Source organism: Hyaena hyaena, unplaced genomic scaffold (genome assembly GCF_003009895.1).
Source record: "Hyaena hyaena isolate Hyena2069 unplaced genomic scaffold, ASM300989v1 scaffold_704, whole genome shotgun sequence".
NCBI classification, from domain to species: Eukaryota; Metazoa; Chordata; class Mammalia; order Carnivora; family Hyaenidae; genus Hyaena; species Hyaena hyaena.
The window spans coordinates 311,500-332,166 of record NW_024081336.1 but is presented as its reverse complement, the minus strand read 5'-3'; the positions used below and the strand labels follow the sequence as shown (position 1 = coordinate 332,166).

Here is a 20,667-nt window from a genome sequence, read left to right as displayed (position 1 = left end):
TTTTTTTGAGAGACAGATAGCACAAGTTGAGAAGGGGAGAGAAAGAGAGAGAGAGAGAGAGAGAGAGAGAGAGAATCCCAGAATCCCAGACAGGCTCCATGATGCCAGCACAGAGCCTGATGAGATGCTCAAACCCACGAAACTGTGAGATCATGACCTTAGCTGAAATCAAGTCAGACACTTAATCAACTGAGCCACACAGGTACCCCTATTTCTTCTCTTATAAGGACATATCTAAGCTTGATTTCAATATAAGACAAATGGCTTGACTAGTGTCATTATTTCCTACAAAACAGAATCATTTCTACTCCATCTAGTGGCTAAATACAACCTCTAATATCCTCCTTTTTCAGACCGTTCTTTAAGCCATTTAGAAAACAGAGATGACTCTTGGGCTCTGAGTTCAGGGATCGAAACTTTCTTGGTATAAATTAATAGTTTGTTGTGTTTATCCAAAAATTCTTTGATGGCTCTTTAATTAGGTGTATCCTACTCAGAGGATAGTCTCCTAGGATTGCAAGACTGTGATAATGTATGTGTGGAATAAGCATAAATGAGCTTTGAATTTAAATCAGATTACCTGGATTGATATTTAAGCTTCTATTTATTAATAAGTGTGTAATTTTGGGCAAGTTACCTAATGTCTCTGATGTTAGTTTGTTCATCTATAAGAATGAGGTAATATTGCTAGTCTCAAGGAGTTATCATAGGTCTCAAATGAAAGAACAGGATTTCACAAACATGGTATTATTTAGGTCCAAGTTCTCATACTGTGATTTTCCTACTAAATTCAACTCCAATTCATATTTCCATCCAAACTTTTTCTTCAGAAGGCATTTATTCACAGCTCCTTTAACATAATGCACATTTATGTTGATGCATTGCCACTTGGGAATGTTTATATTTTTAATTTTATTCTAATTATAAAACAGTACTAATTTCCTTTTAATAAGTTTTCATGTCTCATTAGTTCTTGTGAAATAATAATGGGTACTAATTAATTAATTCTTGGTTTTGGGAGTTAAAATTTTTGTGGAAATTTTAGAAAAGATAAGAAGCAAGTATAAAAAAATTAAAGTCATCCATATTGGTACCATTACTAGATCTGATGTTAACATTTTGATATCTCTCTTCAATATATTTCAATGCATTCTTTAACAAAATTGATATCAGAGTATATATACTCCTTTGCTGTCTTTTCTTGGAAATGTGACAAGATATTATGAGCATTTTTAAATGCTGTTAACTAATTTTCTAACATGATTTTTGCATGATTCCATGTGGTACTGTTTTGTCATTGTAATTGATTTATTTAACTAATCCCCTACTGTTAGATAATTATATCATTCCCAACTTTTTGATAAGAATAGTTATTATTAAATACATTATCAGTCTGGTGAGTTTTAAATTCAGTATATCACTGATCCTCATAATAATCATAGGGAAATGTATTATTTTCATTCCCCTTTTACTATGAAAGAGTAAAGATTTTTAAAGACTAGTTGCCCACAATCAAGTGAGTGGCAGAGCTGAGATGCAAGCCCTCAATCTGCTCCTTCCTGAGGACATCTGTATACTTCCTCTCATGACTGACTGCTTGGTCTCCTATTAAATGAAATGCAGGCAGCAGGGTGGGTTGGTGAGTGGGAAGAGAAAGAGAAGGAAAGAGAGACTTGTTATCAAAAAAGACCCAAAAGAACTTCTGCTAATGTGTCTTGGGCTTTGTGGAGTTGATCCCTAAAGATTTCAGCTTTTATCAGTACCAGCATTGAAGAAGCATTGAATATGTGCCTACTGATGCAAACCCAAATTATTACAAAAAATAACTTGTCCGATTATTATAAGAATGAACCAGTACAAGACAGGACATTATTGATAACTAATTTAATATATTTTCATTTATTCCTAGCATTCATTATTATATACCTGAGCTATATTAAAAATACAGAAAATATAAACTTTGACTTTGAGGTTTTATAGTTAAGCTGACATCTTATAGTTAGTTAGGTTATGCTCTTGATTAAAAACATGACCCATCATATTCAGAATTTTCTTTAAAATAATTTTGAAATCATTTAACCTGGAACTTTGTACACAGATACTTAACCATTTTAAAATATTATATTGTTATTCTGCTCACATATGATACCAGACATATAATAAAACAATTCCATTAAAGAATGTAGAGAACACTGATTTGAAATATATATTCACTGACTTATGATACACTCTGTTTATAGCTGAATTCAGCAGTCTCATGAATTATTTTACAGACAGTGAAAAAGCACAGAGCTGACTATGTCTTCTAGAGCTTATAACTGCAAATTAATCTAGCATCTTTCTCTGAAATACTTGGACATATGAGAAAAGTGCAATATAGTTTTGACACAGATATAGTAATAGTATGTTCTTATAGCCCCGTGTCAATCACCCTTGTGCTAAATTGACCTTGGAAATCTATTATATTGAAGTAGATAATTGTATTTTTGATCGTTTAAATCAAATAGAAATAAAGTACTGGTCTAGTGGACTCTGAATCCCTTTTTGTTTCAAGAGTCCAGCTCTTTTAGAATCTCATCATTCTGTGTTTTTTGCATATTACTGACAGTACATACATTATTCTCCTGTCATTGTTAGAACTGCTTGAGCAAACAAGAGAATGTTTTCAATTATCAAACTCAGGTTTCCTTGGAGATAGCATCTTTTCCCACACTATGTTTAGGAGCCAGATGTCTTTCAGCCAGTTACAGGCAAGTTTGACTAACTATTCCTTACAAAGATTTGGAAATGCTATTATAGCATGATGAATGAGGAACTGAAAGAAAGGGGACCATGCTGCTTGTAGATTTTAAGATTAAATGATGGATTTACAAAGCAAGATCTCTAGTGCCTATTGGCCAGAATGCAACTAATCTAATTACCATTGGCACTTTTGAGCACTGAGAATGTTATTTCAAATTTATAATTATTCTGGGAATTAAAAAATTCCTAAACATTAATGTTTGTGAGCACATTTATTTAAAAAAAAAAAAAACCCTACCTTGTAGCAGTGTTGGAAGTACATTTTGGAAAACTTTTTGGCATAGAAAACAACATATTTAAAACATTCCCCATTTATTCCCAGAGTAGTCAGATTTGTAGAGACAAAAAGTATAATGGTGGTTGTGAGGGGCTGGGAGGAGAGGGAAATGAGGAATTAATGTTTAATGGGTAGTTGAAGAAAATGAAAAAGTTCTGGAGGTGGATGGCGACCATGTTGGCATAGCAGCATGGGGGTACTGTGCCGCAGAGCTATGCACTTAGAAATGGTGTGGGTGGTAAATTTTATGCTATGAATTTTTTACAACAATAAAAAATGTTTCCTGTTTAAATATATTTTTATTCACCAGGGCAAAATTATTAGAAAGTGAAGCAGTGAATGAGAACCTTCGAAAAAACTTGACAAGAGCCACAGCGAGATCGCCGTATTTCAGCGGATCATCGGCTTTCTCTCCTACTGTACTGTCCTCAGACAAAGAGACCATTGAAATCATAGATCTAGCTAAGAAAGATTTAGAGAAGCTGAAAAGGAAAGAAAAGAGGAAGAAGAAAAGGTAGTGTTATAAAATCACTGCTATATAAGTCCCTGTTTTTCTTACTTTTCAGAATATCTTAATTTGCAGTTACAGTGAGTATGCATAGTCTCACAGTATATTAATGAAGAAAATGTCATTTAAATTAGCTAACAATTGCAGTGATGTACTTTTAATTGTTTATCTCTACTTGTATGTAAGAAAAATAATTTTAATTATAATAATATGGTAGCAAGATTTTTAGACTATAAAAAGGTTAAATTTCTATTAGAAATTATTTTATTGTTTTTGAAATAGCTGCTTTTGCATTTCATTCATCTTTTCTGCAAAGCTTGCTCTACCATTACAACTCACTGTTTTCATTTCTTTCCCATTTTCTAATGCAATTAAGTAGTCTCCTGGATATAATCTGATTCCTGTCTAGATTAGTTTAACTAAAGGCTAAACTAATCCATCAGACTGTCATTTAATGTCATTTGGTCTCTTCACTATTTTTTGCAGGGCTTCTAATTTGATTATGTCAAAGTCATTTTTTTTTTAGGCTTTTTGAAAATTTCAACAAGGAGTTACTCAGCTTTTCACCACCGTTCTAGGCTTTCTTTTCCTTGCATCCTGATGATATCTTCCTCTGAAATCAATTGGGTGCAAAGAAGAGGAAAATAAAAATTTGACCACTTGTATTGTGTGAGTGGTTAAATAGTCACAAATTCTTTACATGTTTACATACTGATTATGTGGTGCAGTCACATTACCTACTAAACATATTTTGGACATGCCAGGCAAATTAATTTTAAGCATTTTTGGCTAGATATTCAAAAGGGGACACAACTATCAAATGGTTTGTTACAAGAGGCTTGCTTTGTAGAATTATTATTGACATTTAAACTGCTTTGCTCTGTTTATTTAGAAATTTATTTAGGCAACCAGGCATTTCTTCTTTGAACAGTCAGTTGACTAAACTAGTTGGAGGTTTAAACTTTTGAAATTAATTCTGCTATGTGTCCTTGAGTTAAAAAGGAATGATTTAAATAATTAAAACAAGGAGTTACACATTTATGGTTAGGAGGCATTGCAACTGAAATTGCATTCTTAAGATACTAATGTCTTAATAGGTGTTTTTCATGGATGACTGATTATGGCAGCATTAAGATACATAATGATTAGCTTTAATTCAGGGCAGTTAAAACCAAAACAATGGTCACAGAATTATGTGATCCAACACACTACTTGAATGAAAATGGGGCTTTTGCACATGACTATTTTCTTGTATAATTCAATTCTGTAGCTGGTCAAAGTATCAAATGGCTTGACTTGTTTTTACGAACAAAGGTTGGTGGTTTGTGTTCATGAATAGTTAAGCAGAAGCAAGGGTACATTTCTTAAGATCATGAGCTGATTCTGCTCTTTTGTTTTGAGGTAAATTTAGAGATATTACCATAATCACCCATTTGGTATGAATAATGAAAAATAGGGACTCCAAATAGAAACCTATGCTGTTTTTGACATTTTTATAGTGATGATAGGTACCTTAAAATAATACCTCTGATGGAGGTTATTTTGTGACAAAGCAGGGCGGTAAACATTTTGATAATAGTACTAGAAGAAAAACATTTTATATTTACACCTTCGCTGTTGCTTTTAGGAAGAAAAAATTAAACAGCTGTTATTTCAGAGTGAAAAATTACTTCAGTGATTTTGAGAGATGTAATAATTATTATGATAAAATAATAGCAGATATTAATGCTAAGAAGACCTCACTGAACAAATGTATTTAAACATAAGAATTCAAGTGAAAAAATGAGTTATTTTTAACAAAAAGTGATATGAGATTAAAAAAAGTATTGATGAGGAAAAAAACTAGATAAAGTAAATTTAGAGATACTGCCTTAATCACCTTTGAAAAAATGAATGATAGCTTGGAATGAGAAAACCAAATTAATAAGTCATAATATGATACTTTTAAAAGTGCTTTATAAAGCATTTTCATATCATGCTACCATGTGTCTTTGTAGAGCTAAAACCTACATAATGTAGTGTGAACCTAGAAAGGAAAAATGTTCTTGCATACCGTGAACTGTGTGAAAGCCTTTAGAACCAATTTATGAATTTATATTACTCCATATATACATTTGTAGGATTTAATAGTTTTTCTTACCACACTCTATTCACACCTTGTTGGGGATTTAAACATGAAAATGAATACTGTTTTACTCAGCTTGATTAGAGCATTTCCTTCATCAGTGTTAATTTTTTGCTGTAGATCCCAATACCTTCTAGACCGTATGTAATGTAAATTCCTATTTTTAAAATGTAGGTAAGCTGTTATTTTAGCTAATGGATTTGCTACAGGTTAAAACAAATAATAAAGAGTTCCAGAAGTATTTAGAATGGCTGCTGCCTTACTGAAGTTAGTGTCTAGTCTTCCACAGGAATTCTTTGGAGGCAATAGTTCCTGTTTAGGTGTATTGCTTCTGGTTGAGTTATTTTATATCCCTCATATTTACTGATTTTATTCATCAGAGAGGGCACTGTAAAATTTGGGTTCTGCCTCAACCTTACATACAGAATAAGTTTATTTAAAAAATTCTTTGGAATTTGGAACTAATTTTTCTCTAGAAAATGTTATGAATATGTAGTGTCCAGGTTTCCCAGCTGACTCACATAAAGTGACTTTTATCCATTTTGTAGTGTGGTAAGAGCAGTTCAGAAGGGAAGAGGAAAAGGAAAATAATGGAAAAGAAACTTCCTTTTCTTTCATGGATGTCCAACATTTGGAGGAAAAGTGTAATTTCTGCCTTAGCATTCTTTTTATTCCATCTGCTGACCCTGTGTCCTTATGATGTCTACCAGTTAGCGCTCATGTAATTCTAACCCATTCAGAACTACTTCCAGTTCCAAAACATCTACCCCTTCTCTCTTCTCCTTAAATTCAAATTTGGTAGCAAAGCCATCTGACTAGACATCCACGCCAGTGGAGTGACTTATAACCAATAAGCCTCTTTTCTAAGGATGTTTGTAATTTTGAAAGAGGACACGCTAAATAAAATGCTAAGATTTTGGACACAATCCCATGAGGGGGAAAAAAAAAGGTCAAGTTATCTAGGGAAGACTTTTACTCTCTTTTAGCTGAGAGATTCCAAGCTCTGTCTGGGGATTCACTTATGGGTTCAGATTTCCTACACTGTCCTCATTCTCATAACTGCTTCCTTTCCTCCCCACTAAAGCCGCAAATTATTTAGAAGCTCCATTTCTTTTAATTTACTTTGTTTTATATCTGTCAGTTTTTGGTTGTAGTGGCTATGGGGACTCTGACAAAAGTAAGTGTTGGTAGGAAGAGTAGCAGCTGGGTCACTTTTATGTCAGAAACTGCATTTGTGTTCAAGGAGGATGTCTCAAGTGCTGTTTTACACGGAAGTTTAACTTTTTCTGCATCAAAGTCTTTATCAAAGCTACAATTAGCTACTATCTGGAAGTTTAAGGTTAATTCTTCTACCTGTCTGTGCATATTTTCTATTGAGCTGTAAAATCATCCATATGAATAGATGAGGGAGTGTAACAAAATAAGGTGAATTATTGAAGAGACTGTATTACCTATTTTTCAGTAACATAAAAGTTAAAATTGTTGGCAAGGTTTGTCATTCATCCTCTCTCCTCTTTTTTTAAGGGCTTACTTATTTTTGAGAGAGAGAGAGAGAGAGAGAGAGAGAGAGAAAACATGAGCAGGGGAGGGGCAGAGAGAGAAAGGGAGACACACAATCTGAAGCAGGCTCCAGGCTCTGAGCTGTACAGAAACTGACACAGTGCTCAAATCCATGAATCGTGAGATCATATCCTGAACTGAAGTCAGACGCTTAACCTACTTAGCCACCCAGGCACCCCTCTCTCTCCTCTTTATAGAAAGGGAGAATTGGAGAATGGAAGAGAAATGGAGAATGGAGAATCCTTCTCCATGTGATGGAATGAAATGAAGTAAAAATGGAACTCCTTTAAATGATGGAGAAGTATCAGATTATTATTTTTCCCCTTCACTTTCTTTTAAATAATTTGTTACAATGTTCTCTAAAGTAACAATTGAAAAAGACATCCAAAGTTTATCTACTTATTAGCTCATGTCATCCATACATTTTAATACAAACTTCTTGTGTAAGGTAAACAAAAATTCTGCATATTAAAATAGGACATTTAGCCTCTTTGACAGGAAACCATATCCTTTGAGCAACGGTTGCTCATTTTCATCAGTATAAGACTAAATTAAGCATTAATTCCCATGTTTTTGGATATCTAGCTTTAAATGACTTGAATTATAAAAATAAAACTTTGCTAATTCATCAGACTGCTTTATATTTGTGTTTAGTGGTGCCAGGCTGAAACTCTAGAAATATAGATTTCTTAGGTGATGGATTTACTTCCCTTTTTCTAGCCATTATATTGGATCTTTTGATCCCTGGTGAATATCACTCTAGAATTTTTTCCCAGAAAGATTGCTAGTCTCTTCTTACAATAGCAATATATAAGTTGATTGTGAAAAACAATCAGAGGCACAAGCACATGAAAATAACTGGCTTGATGGAATAATTTATACTGAAGACTCAGTCTTTTCATTTAAAAATATTGATCATTCTGAAGAATATATTTGGAATTCTGGTCAGAAATGTGCTCTATCAAGATTCCTATGTGCTTAATTAGAGCCTAGCATATCTATCTTTTTGTTTATATGGCAAATATTGGTATTCAGTACATTCCATTGAGTAAAGATCCCCAAGTCTGTGTATAGAGTATTGTTTAATTATATTTCAAAGTCTTTAAGTACATAGTTATAGTTTTTATTATACTTTTCTGATTGAGAAACAATTTTACTAATGGAAAGTGCTACATTTCACATTTTATTGCCACTTTTGCCTTAGTCCTTTGGATAATTTCTAATTATTAGTATAGTGATATTATGAAATTTTATTTTCATTTAATAAAATTACAGTTTTCACTGACATCATAACAACCATATTCATTTGACTATAACACCATTTCATATATAATTTTGAAATAGAATTTTTTTTAGATTTAGTGATGTTCACATGTAGTATATTAAAAATAGAAAACAAGTTTTAAGAGTAGTATGCTAGTATTCAGTATTAATGATATTTTCATATTATGGTAGAAAGGCATTACTTTTTGACATTCTTTTAATGATGCCATGGAAAGGTCTTCTGTGAAGATTTAAAAGGAAGAGAATATCATTGAAAGTAGGTTTTTTAGGGGAAGCTGAGAAAATTGATCCACTTCAGGTCAAAAAAAGCAATGGCATCCAAACACTCTTACTACTTATTAAGTTATATAAACTGAAACTCTGCATTTAACTGCTGAATAATTTCAACTGATAGTCTGTATCCTCTTCTTAGATATAATGCTGCTTGTTTTTCTACTTACTTTATATTCATTCAAAATGTATTGCCTTTTTACTGTGTATTGTCCTTTGATGATATCTTTTAAAATTTATTTTAAAGTCTTCAAGCTCATGTATCATTTTTACCTTCTTACCACTTTCGCTTTTTACTGTCTGGTTTGTCCTTCATTGGCTTGGCCTTCCAATACTGTGCCTCGTGATTTTGAAGGCTACAGAAACTTGAGGAAAGCAATCGAGAAGAAAGAAGGTTGGAATATTTCCCAGGTTTTTTATTAAAATGTCATTTAAATACTTGCCATTCACAAGGAAATGTGTTATAGAATTATAGATTGTTTCAGATTAGATTAGCTTGGTGCTCCTAAAATTAATGATGATTTTATAACTTGACAAATACACCAAATACATTTTTAAAAACTGCTTTTTAAGAATAAAACCCTCACTAGTTACATGGATTAAAACTAAGGCAATTTCATGTGATTCCAGAATAAACTATCCTAATTATGATGGCAGTTATGACTTACGTTTTTTAGGCTAAAAATGACCCCCCCACCCCCAAACCCACCATTGATTTTCAGAATGTATCTTCCCGAAACTTGTGAGCAGACTGGGAGCTTTTAATTGGGTAGGAATTGAGATTTTGTTGTAGCCCATGCTAAGTCACAGGTGGGTTTTTCTCTCCCTCATTCTTTATTTGGTATAATATTTGTATATACAAATGTATATGTATGCAAATATAGATGTATTTGTATATACAAATTATTTGTAATATTTGTTGTTGGAACAGAACATTAAATGGCAACAAAACAAAAGGAAACTATGGCCTTACTATGGATAAGATATCCAAGACATTTTTAAGTTGAATTAGAAAAACAAGTGTTGCTTTCAAAATATATTTGAGGTGAGAGTCAAAAATGGGGTATTTTCTTTTTTTACTTAAGTTTGAGCAAAATTTAGAAGCACATTCCTGAGCTGTTTATATAATAAAAATTTGCATTTTAGTCATTCAGAATTATAGTTATTTAAACGAGGATCAAGTAGTATGTTACTTCTTATCAGAACTTCTCTTCATAGATTTTTCTAAATAAACCTCCAGATTATATAATCAAAATGATTAAGAAAATAATATTTAAACATTTTAGAAGCACCAGTTTAGAAATTTTATCTCTTACTTAAAATAAGCCTTTTAAGAACTTTTACTATGTAATAATAAGTTATAGTAATATTTTAAATATGAAAGCTTAAAAATTATATTTTCTTGAAATTATTTAATAGTTTACATTCCACAATTATATTCCACATAATATAGTATTATGAATAATATATATTTGAATATATGAATAACATACATATGAATAATATAGTTTTCAACAATATCTATAATTTTATTCTATAATTCTATAACTTATTTAAAGTATTTAATAATGAGAATGTAACTCTAGCAACTAATTAGTATATATTTAGAACATTATATTTATCATTAGAATTAAATTATGGCATTAAAAATGTGAGATTTCTTTCATGTCAAAATAAAATATATAGTTAAAGTAGTATATGGAAGCACTCTTCCACATTAAATTATTCAAGTCCTTTAAGTGTCTTTAGTGAGTAAAGTTTGCTTCCAATTTTTATATCATCCGTAAAGGAGAGCAAAAGCAGAGTAGTTTTGTGCTCTAGGATAGGGCTTTTCAAACATGAATATACATACAAATCACTCAACTAGTTTCATAAAATGAAGATTCTGATTCAGTTAAAACCGAAGTAGAGCCTGAGATTTTGCTTATCTAACAAGCTTTTCAGTGATGCTGATACTTCCCTGAACTTGAAGCGTAAGATTCTAGAATATTGACCTAGGAGGCAAGACACTGATTTTAGTCCCCTTGATTAGATTAACTCTCCATAATACAGCTGCTTTTTAGGTTGTCAACAAAACTGTTGACATTGGTTGTCCAATGTCAAACCACTTTAACACTAGTGTTCTTCCAACTCTAAGATTCTGATTCTATGTAACATTCAAACTTAAATATCTTTCATTGCTGCTTAGTTATTTTAGATATCAATTTATCTCACTTTATTGAGGAAAACTTGAATATTTGTGGTATAATAATTATAAAGTATAAACTTGTATTTTAAAAGCTTAAGTCTTAAGTGGTATATAAAGGTAAATTAATAATGTAAAGTTACAACTGCGAATCTTTCTGCATCAGAATTGGCATAAACAGCTTATAATATATGAATCAACTTTATATATAAGTGAAAAGTAACATTTGATGGACACTGGTGACTTGGAGAAAATAGGAGGATTAGAATAAAGTAGTTATCTAGCTATAAGCCTGAGTAAAAGAGAATTTGGGTTGGAGCTTAAGTAATGAAGCAGCCAACAATAACAAAAATTGTGCACTAGGTTACAGGTAAGGAAGGAAGGATGCCTAAGGGAGAGACTCAGGAATGCTGATGAGAAAGATCTTTCCAAGCACATTCTCCTGTCCTGACCTTAACCTTAACCTCAACTATAGTCTGTTTGAGTACATGGTACTGTCCTTTGAATGGGATGATGGATGAAGGGGAGTTTCCTTCTAGATTTTCAGTTGGAGCGGCATGATGGAAAATCAACAGTCCTAGTAAAATACAAGTGATGTAAGAGAAGCATTCAGTATCATCAGCATTTTTCTCTAGCAAAATGATTTAAAAACATTCATGGAACCCTGTTATAGTTTATTTCTTTCCAGCTAAGATTGTATTATTGATATCTGATTGATATTGATACTGATCCAGCTACTGGCAGTTCCTTCTCACTCTAGTGACATGCTGTCTTCTGTGCATCTTTAAGCATCTTTCAGTTTGTGCCATCAGATTCCAACATAATTAGTGCATAAGATACATAGAAATGACAGAGCTTCTCATGTAGAGTCATAGAGATTAATATATTTAACAAATACTTACTGCACATTTATTATATACATCCCCTGGGTAAGTGGGACATAATGCTGAGTCAAACAGACATGATCCCTGCCCTCACAAGGCCCCCAGTTTTGTGGAGAAGGCAGAAATTAAAGAGATAATCACATTTAAAAAAATATAAATTAAGAACCCTGAAAAGTGCTTACAAAGGAAAAGTATTTGTCTTGTTCTGAATACAAAAGTATTTGTGAGAATTGAGACCTAGGGTTAAACACTATAGTTCAATAATAACATAGCTTAAATAAAATTAAAATTTTAGCCTAGAAGCTGAAAATAAGTCCAAGTATTAGGGCAATTTTTTAATGTAGAAGAATATCTGAAAGAAATTATAGCTGTTACAAAGTTATTTTACTTCTTTTTAAGCTGTTTCAAGGAGAATTTTATTTGGAGAATATTGCCTTTTTGAGCATTTTTTTTACTCTTGATTTCAAAATGTTACAATAGCACAAGAAGAAATCTTTCACATATAGATTTATTTAAAGTTTACTTTCTTAATATTATTCAGTTTGATTAAATGTATGAGTCTAATGAACAGAAGTGTAACTTCTGTGCATAATTGATCATGGTTGTTAGGCCCTAAAAGAGAGTGAGTTAAGTGTGAAAAACTTTGCCCACTGTAGTGTGTGCTGTCTTCTCAGGGGATGAGGGCTGAGTTACTTTAGCTATAAATATCACCTAACATCAGTATGTAGTTAGAGCTTTTTAGTACCAGAGGACTGAAGAGGAGGCTTCCATTTGTAGGGCCAATCTTTTGGCAGAACCTGGAATTTCCTGTTCAGTCAAAGTTCAGGCTGAACTTTAGACAGTTTTGATATGCAAAGACCCATTTCGGTGGGAACATTTTAGGAAGAGTCCTGTGCTGTAGGTATGCCCTACAAAAAAAGAGCCTGTGCCATTACTAGAGGATGCAGCCAGTGTAGACAAACTTCAGTGCATGGGTTTATTCTGGATCTTTAAATTATTCTTAAATGTATTAGGAGACCAATAAAAATGCAACTTCTGTATCATTGTACTTAGATGGAAAAATTCATATATTTAGATGAGAAAAGCAAAATATTTGTTTCGATTTCCTTTGAATTTAAATCATCTACATTCTAGTCCATGGACTGTTACTGTGACTGGTTCTTAGCTGTCTCATCAGATCTCATACTCTAGTGGATAATCTATTGCTCAGTGTTTCTAGAAAATAATTTTTCCCCCAGTGATATAAGTCACTATTGCTGGAATGGCAATTTCTACTTTCCTCTCAAGCAAATTATAAACTTGCTTGCTCAGTCAAATGATAAACTCTTAGTTTATTTCCATAAGTAATTGATGGTTTTTAAAATATGGGAGCAAAAGTGAACACTTTTCCTCTTAAATACTGTACCTTTTTGTTCCTTTTTTTTTAAAGTGTGGCTGGTAAAGAAGATAATGCAGATACTGACCAAGAGAAGAAAGAAGAAAAGGGTATTACAGAAAGAGAAAACAATGAAGTAGAAGTGGTAAGTATGAAAGAGTGAACTTGTAAATTTAGGTCCTTGAATTTAGCTTGTTTATGGTTGCTGATAGCTACTAATTTATATGTGGAAAAAGGAAAGAGTAACTATGCATTTTAAACTATTTGTTTGAGGATTTCTTTTCTTCAGAAATGTGAGCTATAAAATACTGGCAACTCTCAATTTTGTGTAATGTGAAAGCATTGTGTGTGGGTGGATAGACTACTAAGAGAGAAACACTATTTTATTACCTTACAAGTGTGGAATGAGTTTTGAATTTTTGAAAGGTGAAATTTGTGAACTTCTGTATTTTGTACTCCAGCAGTCTCTCTTAATGAGGTAGTCAGTGTGTTTGGCTGATATTGGGCTATTAATAGTCACAAATCCCATTTTAGGAAGAAAGTCAAGAAGTGAGTGATCACGAGGAAGAGGAGGAGGAGGAGGAGGAGGAAGAAGATGACATTGAAGGGGGTGAAAGCTCTGATGAATCAGATTCTGAATCAGATGAAAAAGGTACTTGCTGTTTAGTACAAGAACAAAGATTCATTTGGGGAATATGTTTAAGATACGGGGAGAAAACATTCTCCATTTCATTCTCGACGAAGGCAGCTTTTACACCTGCTGACCTGTGTGCCCCCTCCCAGCCTCATATTTCTCCCATACTGGATTTAGTCACTGTGTGATTTCCATTCTTATTTGGCACCAATAGTATCTGTTGTCACTGCCCAGTGTGAACACTGTTTATCTTATCGCTTTGTTTTCAGTTTTGAGGTTACCCATGACATTTTCCTTCTAGCTGCTAAGTGAATGCCTGGATGTAGATGCTGGTTTTCATGCTCTCACTTGAAAGCTAGAATTATGATATTGTGGCCTATTGCAGTATGTTTATTTTCTTCCTTTATAAATAGCCAATTATCAAGCAGACTTAGCAAACATTACTTGTGAAATTGCAATCAAGCAAAAACTGATTGATGAACTAGAAAACAGCCAGAAAAGACTGCAGACACTGAAAAAGCAGTATGAAGAAAAGCTAATGATGCTGCAGCATAAAATTCGGGATACTCAGCTGGAGAGAGACCAGGTGCTCCAGAATTTAGGTAAGAATTACATTTAATTCTAATTAAGGTTCCAACTAAATTGCCAAAATGGGTTTTTATCAGTGCATCCCTTAGAAGAAAGAAATTACGTTAGCAACCACATTAAATATGAGTTTGTCTCATGTTAAATATTACTTTTTTTTCCTGTTTTGATACGTATCCAGGCTGTTTAATTATTTTGTCCAAAATTGTGGCTAATTGTTTTACTAAATTAATGCTGGAAACATTTTTTAATTAAAAAAATAATTGTTAAATAAGTTGAGAGTAGGTAGAAAAAGAGAGAGTAATTCAAAGATACCCTGGTCTCTTGAAGTTTGTTTGGGGAGGTAGTTTTTCTCTAAGGTCATAAATTGTAAATCTGTGAAATGAAAAATCTGTGTCTCACAGAAACAAATACAAATATCCTTTGGTCATTTAGGCTCAGTGGAATCTTACTCAGAAGAAAAGGCAAAAAAAGTGAGGTCCGAATATGAAAAGAAACTCCAAGCCATGAATAAAGAACTGCAAAGACTTCAGACAGCTCAAAAAGAGCATGCAAGGTTGCTTAAAAACCAGTCTCAGTATGAGAAACAATTGAAGAAACTGCAACAAGATGTGATGGAAATGAAAAAAACAAAGGTACTGATTAGATTTTGCATTAAGGTCTGATGTTGAGGATATTTGTTTCATTTGGGACAAAAGAATTATTGTGGTTCTTTCCATATTCAATAAAAAGTAATCCAGCCTTACAAATGATGCACTTCCTTTTGGCAATTAGAAGTTGCTTCCTGCACTCATCCGTTATCAAAACCTTTCTTCAGAGTAGCTCAAATCATGTGGTTCAAAATAGGGCTTCTTTGAATCTGATGGATATCTCTTCTCCTTAAACACATAAAATATTTCAAACATGAAAAAAAGGATTAAAAATTCCCAAATGACCACTATATCCACTATCTTAAACATTACAGTTATATACAAAATCTCCTATGTATTCCTTTTTGATCATATTCTCCTCTCCCAAAGAGGTAACAACTGTCTTGAATTTAGTGTTTATCGTTCCCATGCATAGAAGAATACAAATTGTCTTCTCTTGACAAAACAGAGTATGTGAATCCTGATCTGTTATCTGTTTTTGTTGTGGGATTAATTTTTCTTATTAACATTGTTGTGAAAATCAGCAATGTGGAAATGATTTAGGAAGTTTTAGATTCTTATGTTGTGTCTTTGCTGAAGACAACAATAGGTAAAATTATTAGGTGTTTACTATATGCCAGCCATTATTATAGATACTCCTCAGGTATTACTCATTAAATTCTTATAATAGTCTAATGCCATAGAACTGTTATCTCCCTTTTATATATGAAAAAATGAAAAGCTTAGCGAGGTAAAGTAATTTGTTCAAGGTGACACAGCCACTGGTAATAAGTACCAAAAATTCATTCAAGTTATAGAACAATTGAGTGTTGAATATAAGAAGCATAGAGCACTAAGCAATTTGATAGAAGCATATTAGAAAAGTATTAGAAAAAGAAATGTAATAATCTCACAAAAATAAGATTTGACTATTTAAAATACGCAACAAAACTCCACTTGTTTCCATATTAAGTATTCAGAATTCTAACTGCTTACTTCCATAGGTGTATTAATTTAATAAATGTTGTGATAGGGTAACTCCAATAGATGTGTTTACCTAAATTTTTTAGGTTCGACTAATGAAACAAATGAAAGAAGAACAAGAAAAAGCCAGATTGACAGAGTCTAGGAGAAACAGAGAGATTGCTCAATTGAAAAAAGATCAACGTAAAAGAGATGTGAGTAAAGTTTAACTTTCAGTTATATACAAATCTTGTACATTGAACAAGCTTGTTTAGTTAATGGAAGAAAATTTTCTGATAACTAAATATTAAATGCAGGGTAAAGATAATAAATAAGCATTAATTTAGTAATATGGCATTTATTATACGGATTATAGTAATTATTATAGTAATTCAATATACAAGCTTATGGAAAACACTATAATGTTATTATAGATTTTACTAGAGGCTTATTCCTAGATGGTGAGATGGGAAAAAATGACAAAGATATATTGGTTATCTCTAGGGTAATCAAGGAACTACATATAGTATTATTATAAGATAGTGATTTTAGTATGGTTCCAATGATAGTTTCACCTAGAGGTCTTAGAAATATTGCTGGAATAATAATCCAGTTTCACTAGAGGTGGCTTTACTAAGACCTATAAAAGTTTTCATATTCTTTGCATACTTTACATGCATGCTTGATTAAATGAGGGAAAATTTTTAAGGATATATACCAGCATGCTAACTGTAGTTGTGTCAGGTTTTAGGTTACGGTCAATGTGTTTTTTCTCCTTTCTAAATTTTTGGCAATATTTTTTAATGTTTATTTAGAGAGAGAGCATGAGCACACGTAGGGGAAGGACAGAGAAAGAGAGAGAAAGAGAATCACAAGCAGGCTCCACACTATCAGCATAGAGCCCGACAATCTCACCAACTGTGAGATCATGACTTGAGCTGAAATCAAGAGTCAGAGGCACCCCAACAATTTGGTTATTTCATTTTTGATTTTTTTTTCCTTAGAAGAGTCCATCATGGTCTTTTCTCCATTGTTGGTTAGGTTGCAGCTTCTGTTCCTTTTTTCTTGCTCAACTTTTTCTAAATCCTCCTTGGAGAAAATGTGGGCATACTTCATATTTTAGAAAATAGAAATCTACTTTGGGAAATAAAAAGAAAATTTAAGGAGACAGAAGAGAGTAATGACAGAGAAAAGTAGATATTTTTACAAGATGACTTCTGTATTAAGGCTATATTTCTTTTTTTTCTATAAAAAATTGCCATATATTCATGAGCCATAAAATTCACTCTTTTTAAACTATACAATTCAAGGTTTTAGTATATTCACAGAATTGTGCAATAATCATCACTATCTTATTCCAGAATATTTTTTATCAGTCCAAAAAGAAACTCTATATCCATTAGCAGTCACTCCCTATTCTTCTGTCTCCCTGGCCCCTGGCAGCCATTCTAGTATACTTTCTGTCTCCATGAGTTTGCCCACTGTAAATGGAATATATGATATATAGCCTTTTGTATCGGCTTCTTTCATTTAGCATGATGTTTTCAAGGTTCATCCATGTTATTGCATGTATTGGTAGTTCATTCCTTTTTATGGCTATATGGATAGAGCACATTTTGTTTATGCTTTTATTAATTGATGGGTATTTGGGTTATTTCTACTTTTTGGCTCTTTATTTATTTTTAAAGTTTTTACTCAAATTCTGGTTAGTTAACATACAGCATAACATTAGCTTTAGGTATACAATATAGTGATTCAACACTTTCATATAATACCCAGTGCTTATCAGGTGCATTCTTTAATCCCTATAGCCTATTTCAGCCCCTGCCCCCAGCTCTCCTCTGGTAACCATCAGTTTATTCTCTACAGTTAAGAGTCTGTCTCTTGGTTTGCCTCTCTCTCTCTTTTGTTCCTTTGCTCATTTTTGTTTCTTAAATTCCACCTATTACTCAGCCATAAAAAAGAATGAAATCTTGCCATTTGCAATGACATAGATGGAGTTGGAGAGTATTATGCTAAGTGAAATAAGTCAAGGAAACACAAGTGAAAACTTTTAGATGATAGGAATAATTTCCTTATAATGTACACTACTTATTTCTTTATAACTAATTCATATGAGATGGATTAATATTGCACAATTAACTACTAGTATGGAATTTTTGAATCTTATTCCACAACATAGGATCATATATGATATAATATTCTTTTATAAAGATATGAGCCTGGCTAATCACATACAAAGCAAACATTCAGACTCCTTTGCCCTTCTACTTATTGCTTTGTGTGCACATTGACTCCATTTCTAAATTATTTCTTGTCATATTCATCTTCGAACCCTGTGTACCAAAAATATGAATGAACTTGAGATTTGAGTTTGAATAAGAAAAAACCTAATGTAGTAACAAGTTCCAAACTATATGTTACTTTTAATTTTTGGAAGTTCATTTATTCAAAAACATTTATTAACTTTGCCTTTATGTCAATCATTGTTGTAGGCAATGAAGATATGGCAGTGATAAGATAGTGTCAGTTTCTCAAAGAATTCTCATCTGATGACATAGGACTATGCACAAACATGAGATGAATGGTCTGTTTGAATTAGGGATAAAAAACATGAAGGTTATTTGGTATATCACAGAATTTAAGTCCTAGAAGTGATGTTTGTGATTAAGTCCAATTCCTAAGCATTGCCCAAGATCACAGAATTGAATAAATGACAGAACCAGAATTAAGGTCTATGTACTTTTTCAGTCCAATTTTCTTTCCTAAATTATAGCCTTATAAAATAAAGTTATTTATAATTAACTGTCTTTATCATATAGAGCACCTAAAAGCAAATTTGTAGAAAATACTGACATTTTTTGTTGTTCACTTACTTTGCCCAACATAATATTTCTGAAGTTATTATATAGTGCTAATACAATTAACATATATTTTCCCTGTATTTAAAATGGAGTTAACAATTACTGATATATTTTAAAGTGCCTTTATTGGAAATATTCTAAGCTATGTTTCTTCCTCTTCATGCCTCAGCTAGCAAAATAAAATGTCTAGCAAAAATGAAATGATACAATATTTATACAGCATTTAGAAAAGTACTTGTATATAGTAAGCACTATGAGTGTTTCTTTTTTTTTTTTAAAGTTTTTATTTATTTCTAGGAGAGAGAGAGAGAGAGACAGCGTGAGCAGGGGAGGGTCAGAGAGAGGGAGTCACAGACTGAAACAGGCTCCAGGCTCTGAGCTGGCAGTCAGCACAGAGCCCGACGCGGGGCTCGAACCCACGAACCGCGAGATCATGACCTAAGCGAAAGTCGGACGCTTAACCGACTAAGCCACCCAGGCGCCCCGCACTATGAGTGTTTCTTAAATAAAAGTATGGCACAGAGATAACTTCATTTTATAGAAAGAGATGGCTGTATCAATATGTATTTTTGTTTATTGGAATAAAATATTCTAATCTGCATTGTTAGTTCATATTCTGCTAAGAACTATTATAGTTCCCAGTGGGATGGGTCAGATATTAATGAAGGAGTAGGAAGCATTGTATCTTTCAGTTTACTATTTTAACTTATTCAATATTATTTTATAGCATCAACTTAGACTTCTGGAAGCCCAAAAAAGAAACCAAGAAGTGGTTCTTCGTCGCAAAACCGAAGAGGCAAGTTTCTGATTTGGAGGAAACATCTGGCTTTGAGATAGATGATGTATTTCTGTAGACTAAAGGAATGAGTCCATCTCTGTTGCACTTTCAGGTTACAGCTCTTCGTAGACAAGTGAGGCCCATGTCAGATAGAGTGGCTGGGAAAGTCACTCGGAAACTGAGCTCATCCGATACCCCTGTTCAGGACACGGGTTCCAGCGCAGCTGCTGTAGAAGCAGATGTATCAAGGGCAGGAGCCCAGCAGAAAATGAGAATTCCTGTGGCAAGAGTCCAGGCCTTACCAACACCCACAACAAATGGAACCAGGTCAATACAATTCTTATGTTCCTTCTGACATAATCTTTGTGGCATTATTACTGAATGTTGGACTTAAATGAAGCACAGCTTATTCTTTGGCAGTGTACAGTGAAATAAGCACATAAGTGATAATTATGTTTATCTGTTTTTATATGATTATAGAAAGAAATATCAGAGGAAAGCGTTGACTGGCCGAGTGTTTACTTCCAAGACAGCTCGCATGAAATGGCAGCTTCTCGAGCGCAGGGTCACAGACATCATCATGCAGAAAATGACGATTTCCAATATGGAGGCGGATATGAATAGACTCCTCAAGGTGTGGAAAACAGAACATAAATATGTTCTTCCTTAGCTGATTGTTAATTTTAGGTTTCCAAATTTGACCCCTTGGTAAATTAACATTCACCTTTTTTTTTCTTTTTTCATTTTTGTGGGTTTTGATCACATTATGTGTGAATAGATGAGCATCATTTCTTTTGTGCTTTGTTTTGGTTTAATTGTGGTAAGAATAGACAGCATGAGATTTACCCTCTTAACCCATTTTTAACTACAGCATTGTTAACTACAGGCACAATGTTATACAGCAGATGTCTAGAACTTACTTATCTTGAGTAACTGAAACTTCA

General features: G+C 32.9%; 1 protein-coding gene across 10 annotated transcripts in view; it reads left to right on the top strand.

Moving 5' to 3' along the window:
- Positions 1-20,667, top strand: part of KIF21A (kinesin family member 21A) — a 144,988-nt gene that overhangs the window by 87,341 nt on the left and 36,980 nt on the right. For 9 of the 10 annotated variants that reach the window (XM_039217662.1, XM_039217660.1, XM_039217658.1 and 6 more), the window contains exons 11-19: positions 3,390-3,593; positions 13,325-13,415; positions 13,805-13,922; positions 14,318-14,506; positions 14,925-15,124; positions 16,189-16,296; positions 19,673-19,741; positions 19,836-20,050; positions 20,204-20,357. In XM_039217662.1, coding sequence (XP_039073593.1) covers positions 3,390-3,593; positions 13,325-13,415; positions 13,805-13,922; positions 14,318-14,506; positions 14,925-15,124; positions 16,189-16,296; positions 19,673-19,741; positions 19,836-20,050; positions 20,204-20,357 — 1,348 coding nt within the window. Of the gene's footprint in view, positions 1-3,389; positions 3,594-9,181; positions 9,221-13,324; positions 13,416-13,804; positions 13,923-14,317; positions 14,507-14,924; positions 15,125-16,188; positions 16,297-19,672; positions 19,742-19,835; positions 20,051-20,203; positions 20,358-20,667 lie in introns of all 10 variants that reach the window. The other variant, XM_039217664.1, reaches the window with a different exon arrangement.